Source organism: Mus caroli, unplaced genomic scaffold (genome assembly GCF_978045245.1).
Source record: "Mus caroli unplaced genomic scaffold, Mus_caroli_1 scaffold_8, whole genome shotgun sequence".
Classification (NCBI taxonomy): domain Eukaryota; kingdom Metazoa; phylum Chordata; class Mammalia; order Rodentia; family Muridae; genus Mus; species Mus caroli.
The window spans coordinates 4138719-4148302 of NW_028227263.1; the positions used below are offsets into that span (position 1 = coordinate 4138719).

General features: G+C 54.0%; 1 protein-coding gene across 3 annotated transcripts; it reads right to left on the reverse strand.

Moving 5' to 3' along the window:
- Positions 1-6767: 6767 nt before the first annotated feature.
- On the reverse strand, positions 6768-9578 carry Rassf7 (Ras association domain family member 7). 3 transcript variants are annotated; one of them, XM_021167649.3, is made up of 6 exons: positions 9494-9578; positions 8580-8710; positions 7720-8432; positions 7415-7546; positions 7255-7333; positions 6768-7151 (listed from the first exon to the last, which is right to left on the reverse strand). In XM_021167649.3, the coding sequence occupies exons 2-6, from the start codon at positions 8701-8703 to the stop codon at positions 7120-7122; spliced, it is 1080 nt and encodes a 359-aa protein (XP_021023308.1). In that variant the 5' UTR covers positions 8704-8710; positions 9494-9578; the 3' UTR covers positions 6768-7119. The 3 variants fall into 3 exon arrangements, with proteins under 3 accessions (XP_021023308.1, XP_029334966.1, XP_021023305.1); XM_029479106.2 differs by having other exon boundaries at positions 9323-9572; XM_021167646.3 differs by lacking the exon at positions 9494-9578 and adding an exon at positions 9172-9288.
- Positions 9579-9584: the final 6 nt, after the last annotated feature.

Genomic DNA, 9584 nt, shown 5'->3' on the forward strand with positions numbered 1-9584 from the left:
CGCCCGGCTGGTAGTACCTTTTTGTTGTTGTTGTTGTTGTTTTGACATAGGGCCTCTTGTAGTCCAAGCAGGCCTTAAACATGCTATGTAGCTAAGGATAGCCTTGAACTCCTAATCCTTCTGCCTCTACCTGTAAAGTGCAAGTAACGCAAGTATCAACCAATCATGTCTAGCAGTAGTACAGACATAGAAATGACATACGTGTTCTTGGCATGTATAGAAGGTGACTAAGCTATGCATTCCCTTTATTCTGTCCAGCCTCTTCCGGAGGGTTTAGCTCCTTCCCCGCCATCTGAACAGTGAGTAATACAGAGCTGGGTCCACACTGAGCCTAGACATTGTCTTCTGCCCTACCTGATACCTAGCAATAAGAATGCCAAACAGGGGCTGGTGAGATGGCTCAGTGGGTAAGAGCACCCGACTGCTCTTCCGAAGGTCCAGAGTTCAAATCCCAGCAACCACATGGTGGCTCACAACCATCCGTAACGAGATCTGGCTCCCTCTTCTGGAGTGTCTGAAGACAGCTACAGTGTACTTACATATAATAAATAAATCTTTAAAAAAAAAAAAAAAAAAAAAAAAGAATGCCAAACAGGGGGCTGGTGAGATGGCTCAGTGGGTAAGAGCACCCGACTGCTCTTCCAAAGGTCCAGAGTTCAAATCCCAGCAACCACATGGTGGCTAACAACCATCCGTAACGAGATCTGGCGCCCTCTTCTGGAGTGTGTGAAGACAGCTACAGTGTACTTACATATAATAAATAAATAAATCTTTAAAAAAAAAAAAAAAAAAAGAATGCCAAACAGTGCCAGATGGTGGTGGCTCATGCCTTTAATCCCAGCACCCAGGAGGCAGAGGCAGACAGATCTCTGTGAGTCTCCAGGCTAGCTTGGTCTACAATGATAGTTCCAGGACAGCCAGAGCTGTTACACAGAGAAACTCTGTCTCACAAAACCAAAAGGGGAAAAACAAAAACAAACAAAAAAGAAACCCAAAAAACAAAACATAAAAGAGGAGAAGAAGAATGCTGGCCAGTCAAGGGATTCCTAAAAGAAGCTGAAGCAAGCTTAGCAATGAAGGTGACGTGGGTAAGAACAAAGGCGCTAAGGGAGCTGCAGGCAAGGCAGTTGTACTTATTCTTTGACTACAAATTGGGTGGCTTAAAGGGACAGAATTTATCCTTTCATAGTTTGGGCACCAGATGTCAGAATTATTTAAGCCAGGCCAGCAGGGTCATGCTTTCTACATAGGTGTGGAGGAATCTTTCCCACCTTTCTCAGTTGGGGACTCCGGGTTTCCCTTGGCTTTGGCAGCAGCATATTTCTTCATGGACTTTTTTCCTGTGCCTGGTCTCTCTATAGCCATTTATAGCCAACACTGCCATTGGATTTAGGCCCTGCCAGTTAAATCATAATGGCCTCAACTATCTATTCTCAGCCTTGCATTTTCTCTCTCTCTCTCTCTCTCTCTCTCTCTCTCTCTCTGTGTGTGTGTGTGTGTGTGTGTGTACGTGCCTGTGTTTGCCTTCAAGTTTTTCTGTGTACCATGTATGTGCTGGATCCCCACAGAAGCCAGAAGAGTGTATTGTATCCCCTAAAATTAGAATTAAAATTAGAGTTATAATTCTGAGCCACTCTGTGAGTGCTGGGTCCTCTAAAGAGAAGTGAGTGAGCCGGGCAGTGGCGGTGCACACCTTTAATCCCAACACTTGGGAGGCAAAGGCAGGCAGATTTCTGAGTTCAAGGCCAGCCTGGTCTACAAAGTGAGTTCCAGGACAGCCAGGGCTACACAGAGAAACCCTGTCTCAAAAAACCAAAGAGAGAGAGAGAGAGAGAGAGAGAGAGAGAGAGAGAGAGAGAGAGAGAGAGAGAAGTGAGTGAGCTCAACTGATCCCTTCAGCTACAGCTATACACTTTTAATTCTGGCACTTGGAAGACTTCTTCTGCAAAGTCACAATTATAGTCCATAATAGGATTTGGACAGACGTTTGTACAGTACCCACCGGTGACACAGGGCAGTAAGGGTTGCTTTTCAGATGGGAAGTTCTGAGACGCAGGTGGGAAACATCCTAGCAATGGCAGGAACGAGCTAAGTTTCTCCCTATTTCTCCCTAATCCCTGACATCTTTCCTCTGAACCTAGGCCTTACCTTCAAGATGTGAACCTTCTCAGGCGTCCCAATAATTCCTAGGAGTTCCTTCAGGGTCCTCATGATCCAAGCCTTTCTCTTTCTCTCTCTGTCTTTCTCTCAGAAGGCTGGACTGAAACTTGCATCATACCCTCCTGTTCCTGCCTCTATTCAAGGTTATAGGGGTATAATCTCTCTGTTGTTTTAACAAGCGTCCATCAGGACTTCCAGCTTGACTTTTCAATTTCTGACCCTCTGTAGAAACCGAGTCAGCTCCTGGCCTCTCTGTGCTACATCCCTATGTGGCCACCATGCCCAACATTCTGCATATGGATTTGCCTTAGGGCCTTAGTACTTTGCTGCCTAGACTGAGTTTCTGGCAGCTGGCTGGCTCCAGCCCAGACTTTATAAGATTCAGGATATATGGAGGTCAAAGAAGCAGGGGAGAGGATTGAGGGGCTGGACCCTGAGCCAAGGACCAGGGTATCTGAGGTGGACAAAGGTGGCCTTTGGACTTGCCTGGAGCAAGGTTATCTCTGAGGATGGTGTGGAAGACTGGTTGAGGTAGACAGGAAAGAGAAAAGATGATCTCTGCCTCAGAAGCAAAAGAGCAGCTGCTGCATCTTGTTGAGTGGTTATGAGCTATATGCCCCACGATTCCTCCAAGGAACAACCAGGGGTGAGGGAGGTGTGTAGGGAAGGAGGTCTCTTCTGGCTGCACCTCCATCCCATTGCTTTGGATCTCCTCCAAGGAGTCCAATAACTGATGCTGGCACTTTCACCTACTTTTCAAAAGACTGGGGCAAGCCCTCTGAGAGCCCAGAGCTCGGCAGGACTCTCCCTCCAGAGTAGGTCGCTTACAGGGCAAAGACAAATCTCACTGTAGAGAAGGGATTCCCCAGACCCCTGGGATCTCCAGGCTAGCCAGAGACAGAACACACTTCTCACAGCCAGATGGACACACATCTTTGAGGATCTATTAGGTCTGAAGAAAGGCAGGGGCGAACGTGCCTCCCGAGGGCATGGTGTCCCTGGCCTTCCAGGCCATCCCTGGGTCACTGCCAGGACTACGTGTGCCTGGAGAGTTATGAGTTCCCGAAGGGGAGCCGTCCTTCGACTGGGTGGGGGAATAACCAGCCCGCCTAAACATCAGTCTGGGAGGCGGGGCTGCTGTTTCTTTGCCTCAAAGGGCCTGCCTTGTCCAGCTGTCTCATTGCTCTGGGCCAATGAAGCACTTCACTACCAGGGAGCAGTGCCAACTCCAGGCCCAGATGCAGAGAGCCCGGGCCGTACCACCGATCGAGGAAAAGGCATGCCTTGGGTTGTACCAACGCCCAATCATAGGGAGACACTGTCCAGCGAGTCCTCCCTACAAGCCCCGCCCAGCAGGTGGCGGCCCCTCCCCAAGCCGACGTGCAGAAAGGAACGCGCCGGCCTCGCCCGCGAAGGGTTGCTCGGCGGCGGGCGGGGCGTGATGCCTCCCCCTCGTGTTCACTGGCTGCAGCCCTTCAGGGTGGGCCCTACTAGACCGGCTATTGGCTGCAAGATAGACTATTTGCATATGGGGCGGGGTAACTGAACCCGATTGGGGCCCGCCTTGGGTGTGAGTGTGGCCACTGCTGCCACTGAAGTTGATCCAAGAGCTGGCTATGGCCCTGCGCCGGGGTCGCAGGTGAAATAGAAGGGTTACAAGGTTGGCGGATGGGGGAGCACCTTCGAGGCTGCTTTTCTCAGGGGGATATGGGGATTGGGCGGGACAAGAGAGGAGTGGCTCTGTTGCCCAAGTTAGAGGAGATGAGGGCGGGGACGGGAGAGGAGGACCCCCCTCCACTTGCCCACCCGCCAGGGCAGCCCCTCCAGGCTCAGGACAGCCACTGCCCACCGCACACTGCGTTGCTCCGGACCCACTGTGCGTGTGACAGCGGCTGATCTGTCCCTGGGCAGCGCGAACCCCTGGCCCTTCTGTGACTGGAGTCTGGACGGCGGGCAGATGGCTCACTCTGGGGCGGAGGAAGGGCACCTGGATTCAGATAGAAAGGGTGGTAGCAGGTCACTAGAAGACTGTACCTACAGAGAGGCCTGCTTGTAGGAGCCCAGCTGAGACACGTTGGGCTGGGGGCTTCTCTGTCCTGCACCTGTGGGTCAGAGCTTGGGCCAGATAACCCTCTTGGAGGGAACTTTCTTCTTATGTGTATTAGGGTTCCAGACTGTGCAGTCCCCAGAAGAGCCACTGTCAAAGTCATCAAGCCCAGAGACTCTCTGGGCAGGCACAGGTGTGAACTTCAGCCAACAGGACCAGAACCTACAGGACCCACCTCCTGAGGGCCACCTCCAGGAAGACATTGGCAGCTGAATGCTTCTGCCTGGTTCTGCCACTTTCAGTACCATGGATCTCTCGATGGGCTCCTGGGACAGGCCTTTTCCCCAGGGCACTCCTGCTAGGTGTTCTCAAGTCCATGGAAAAGTGGAAAAGGATATCCAGGGAAGCTTTAGGCTACAGGGCCAGGACATCTAGAGCCAGTCCAGTCCCTGGAGATGGAGGGGCAGGCTTAATCCAGGCCTTTCTAGACTGGCACTGGTATTAAACTCTGATTTGAGTGCTCTGCAGATGGGGAGGGTCATGCAGCCTCTGGGTTGAGAAACTATGAAGCTGACTCTTTTTGTTGGAGAGCTACTTAGTGGGGAGATCCTCTGAACCAGGGTTCTTATGTCCACTTCTCTGCTGGAAATGAACAAGACCACTGTGACTAGGTGGGGGCCTAGCAGAGCCTGGCCCTGACCTCTGGCTGGATTGCCCAGACAAGGCTACCCCAACACTGACAGCTGGTAAGGACCTGACATCACTCAGCCAGGTCTTGCCCTGCCAGGGACCAGACATGTGTGGGCAGCTTGTCTGTTCTTTGCTTCAGCCATCACACTGTAGTCTCCAAAGTCGTTACAAAATTCCAAAGTAAACTTTTCATCAATTCAAAGGCTTGCTTGGTGGTTCAAAAGGGTCTAGCAACTGTTTGGAGTATGGGATTCTGTCCACTTGAAAACAGCCACAGAGGAGCAGAGCTCTATCAGCCTTTCCCCCTCAAAGCATAGTGGCTACCTGAAGAAGGCTTGGCAGATTCTTCAGTGCCACCGGGAACAGCATACTGCAGACTACACCTGGCCTGGGCAGGGGCCTCCGGAGGAACAGGCACCTTTCAGGACATAGGGAGCACTGGTGTGTTTTTGCTAGGAAACGTGACAGGCTCAAATGAGGACGATAAAGGTTAGCCCTGCCTAGCTCCCTGGGTGGAGTGGTCTCTGGGTACTGCACTACTAGTCTGTGTCTTGGGCTTAGAACCAGTGCCAAGAAGTCTATTCAACTCTCCGGCGTGTAGGTAGGGCTTCAGGAGTGGGTAGGATCGGGTTCCTCAGACCCCTGAATTCCCACCAAGGATCCATTCCTAGTGGCTTTTGCACTCTAGGATCCATTCTGTGTGACCCTTTGCTTGACCCTGCCTGCCACAGGTTAGGCAGGTCTAGGCTACAGCAGGCTCAGGCTGGAATGCAGACAGGAGCATTCTGGCCTGTTGACACCAGATCAGGAGCCTCCCTCTGTGGCCTAGCCTCTCCCCTTCCCTGTTTCCTGCTCCAGGCAAGAATATGGTCTGCTGGGCAATGGCAGTACATGCCTTTAATCCAGCACCGGGAAGGTAGAGGCAGGTGGATCCAGCCCGGTCTATACTGTGAGTTACAGAATAGCCAGGGCCACACAGAGAAAAAGAAAAGGAAAGAAAGAAAATACGGTCTTAGTGAGCTCCTGGTGGCCCTGACCACTAAGCAGCTCTCTTGAACTCACATGGATGGCTTCCTTGCTCCTCCATTGCAGGCTTTTAACGTCCCCTTTCTATCTGACCCAGAAGAAATGAGGAACAGTGAGCCTAGCTCAGGAGCCAGCTGGAGAGAAAGCTGAGCTGGTCCCAAGTGTCCTCATTAATACGGTGTAAAGACACTCATAATCTATGGTGTACCCATCTTGTCACTGATGGTTCTGATCCTCACAAAAATCTCCAGCCCCAGGAACTAGGAGTATATGGCCTGCTGGGTAACCAAGGTTTTGGAAGAGTTCAGTATCAGCTCAAGAGCCAGAGTAGAAGTGAGCGGACTGTGGAAGCATCCTTGCCCCAATGTCAAACCTGGAGGCTAACAATCAGGCTTCATACTCACCCTAAGAGAGGGACAGCCCTACCCATTCAATGTCCATATCTACCTTGGGGCTAACAAAGTTTTCTAGGGAAAATTCCCTGGGCCTAGCCAACCCAGAAGTCACAAAGTTGACCTAGGAGTTCAGGACTCGCCCCCACAAGTTCTCAGCAAACCTGATGGGCAGGTCTGGCTTGTCCTGGCATCCTCAGTTCCTGATGCTGGTGGCACACGGGCCAAACAAGGAAAGCCAGGGAAGAAGGGTCCGGATAAAAAAAAAACCCAGGCCAGGGCTGAGCTGGCACGCCTCACCAGGCTAGGGGGTGACAGATAAACATCCCTAGGAACACTCACAGCATAGGTCTCTGGGAGCTACAGTGCTTTCTCGAGAACCCAGCAGTAGCCACATGGGCCTCAGGTTCTGAACTGCAGACAGTGCAGTGCAACCTCAGGACACACTGAAGCACCTTTGGAAGGTAATTTATTGAGGTTGTCAGGACGGGGAAGGCAGCACACATACAGTGGAGTACACAGCAGGCACACACAGGATGAATACACTGGCCATGCTTCTCTCCATGCCTTTGGGGCCTGCTAAGTTCTGAACTGTACCCATTTATTACTTCTTCAGAGGACTTGGGAGATTTGAAAGAGACTAGAATAACAGTTGCCAGCACTCCTCCCGCCCTGAAGCAGAAACCGCAGGACATCTTAGCTTTAGGGAAAGAGTCCTGTGATCATACTCTCCTGCTATCCAGGCGGCTCATCCCAGCTGTGCCGGCTCTTCTGTCTTCATGACCCCTACTTGGGCAGGAACTGCTACCTCCAGGAGCTCTGCCTCATGGGGGGAACTGTGAGAAAGACACAGGCTGAATGGGCTGAGACCAGAGCTGGGCCCTTCCCATGGATGGGGTGGGGTGTGTGGTGGAAATGGGGGTAGGGAGAGAAACATACCCTCGGGACTCAGGCTGGACACTAGGATGTGGCTCTGGGGGACTCCCTGGAGTTCTTCTCTATTTGGAGACAGAAGGTCCTGTGGGGAAAGCAGGTCAGCTGAGATAGATCTGGGGGGGAGGGTAGCCCCCCCCCCACCTCTTCCCAGAATTACTCTGACCTGTGTGCTGGGGATGGTTCTATCCAGCTGTGGAGGTGGTGGTGGCAATGCAGCCCCTGTCTGCTGGATGAACTGTTGCAGGTTGCACTGACGGAGTTCCCTGTTCAGCTCCTCCAGCTCCTGAGCCTGGGCCTGGGGGTACAGAGGATCTTCAGGGACAAGGCCACAACCTTCTTTTCCATATACAGTATGCTCCCTGGTCTGATTCTCTAACAGATCCCCAAACTGCCTGTGCAGCAGGTGGAGAGTTGAGACTGGCTGTGTAGCAGGTAGCGAAGTTGACAGGGGTCCAGATCTGGGCTCACCTGCAGAGCGTGCTCAGCAGCCTCCAGAGCCTGGCTCACCAAGGCCAAGGTGCCCTGCATCTCCAGACTATGCCGCTCCTGGGTGGCTAGGTCCTGGCGTAGGCGCTCAGCAGCAGACGCTGTGGCTGAAGGAGGACCAGGGGCCTCAGCAGCCAGTCGAAGCTCTGCCTCCAGGGCACAGGCCTGGGCATCCAGGGCCTCCAGCCGGGCAGCATGCTCAGCAGTAGCTGCACTCAGTGCTTGCAGGCGTGCCTGTCCCTCGCGCTCCCTGGCTTGTTCTCGTTGCAGTTCTTGCTCCCAGAAGGCCTCATGGCCTAGCTCCTCAGTGTTCCTCTGTATCCTGAGTTCTAGGTCTTGCAGGTCTGCAAAGCCATCTGGTATGGGTCCTACCAGGGCTGCAGGCTCAGGAATAGATGGGCTGGGGACCGGCTTGGGACATCTAAAGTTGAAGGTCAGTGCTTTGCGTGGCTCACGGCCTGGTATTGCCGATGGCTTTGGGGGAAGGCTGGCTCGAACTGGGCATCGTTCTGGGGGTGGACAGTTGTCTGAGGAGGGCCTCCCAGACAGGCTAGGCCCTGTCCGCCTCAGGATAAACTGAACATCATTGGCAAACTGTCCACAGGTGGCCTGGGCTCCCACTGGACACTCCTGCGGCAGCAGCTGTCGTTCCTTCTCCCTAAGACGCTGGACAAGGACAAATCGACCTGTCTGGCCTGTGGAGGAGAGACGGGTTCAGCCTATGTCCCCCCTCTATCTACTGGCTTGAAGAACAGAGCAATCAACCCCACCCTCCATGAAAGGGAAGATGCTGTTAGACCATAGTCCCACCAGTTTGGTTTCCTTGTCCCCAAGAAACTCACCTATAGCTTGGGCCAGCGCAATGACCACTTCTTGGCAGGTGGTCTGTTCTGAGACCCCACAGACCACCCTCTGGATGCCGTCCACCCAGACCTTCAGCTCCATGGCCACAAGCTCCAAGACCATCCCTGTCCTGTGGGGAGGGCACAGGCCATGAGATCAGGTCAGGTCTCCCTCTACCAAAGCCTGGCCCTCTTCTCTTGGCTTGCCACAACAACTGGCTCAGGACTGTGGCCCTTCAGCCCTGCCCTCCTGTGCCCAGCCCCACCCGCAGGCCACACATTCCTGGAGTGGCTGGGGAACTAGTTTGGCCCTCATGAGCATTTTGAGGCGTCCCCTCCTTCACCAGCCTTCTCTTGTCCCACCCACCCCACTCCAGGAACAGGGTGAATCATTAACCAGGTCCAGGTTTTCCTGTCCCCCGGTCACCTGGCTCAAAGGCCACTACCCTTTTCACGCGGGCGACCGTCCCCAGGCACCTAGTAATGACTATATGCAAATACAACGCCGCCGTCCTCTGTCATGGAAACGCCCCCCCCAGGGAGGGTACAGTCTTGGGCCTGGGAGAAGCTGAGAGTCACAACTCAGACAGACCTCCATCTCCGAACCGACCCCAGACCTGAGGAGCGCCCTCTGCCCCACGCCAGTCCCCGGCCCGCCTCTGCAGTCCCTCCCGTCCAGCCAGTGCTCTGGGTTCTGGTGGTCCCGCCCCACTGGGGGCGGGGGTGGGCACAGCCCGGCTCACGGCTGATCCCCGGCTGCGCGGGATCCAGACGTCCCACTCCGCAGCGGACAGACGCAGGTGCAGCACGGCCACCACACGTCCCTTCACCCAGATTCGCTTCTCCTCGGTCGAAGACGGCTCCCTGATGCCGCGCCCAGTGCTCAGGAGTCTCGAGAACCTGGCACAGCTCACCTGGGTACTTGCTGGCCTCCGGGACTTAGGCGCTTCGGTGCCGCCTCAACCTGCTGTCCCAGCGCCGCGGCGCGCCCAACCTCACGGCCTC

Coding starts and splice junctions, on each gene's coding strand:
- Rassf7 (XM_021167649.3), bottom strand. CDS start 8,703: ATGGTCTTGGAGCTTGTGGCCATGGAGCTGAAGGTCTGGGTGGACGGC. Junction 8,433..8,579: donor TGCGCTGGCCCAAGCTATAG/GTGAGTTTCTTG, acceptor TCTCCTCCACAG/GCCAGACAGGTCGATTTGTC. Junction 7,152..7,254: donor GTCCAGCCTGAGTCCCGAGG/GTATGTTTCTCT, acceptor TCTTTCTCACAG/TTCCCCCCATGAGGCAGAGC.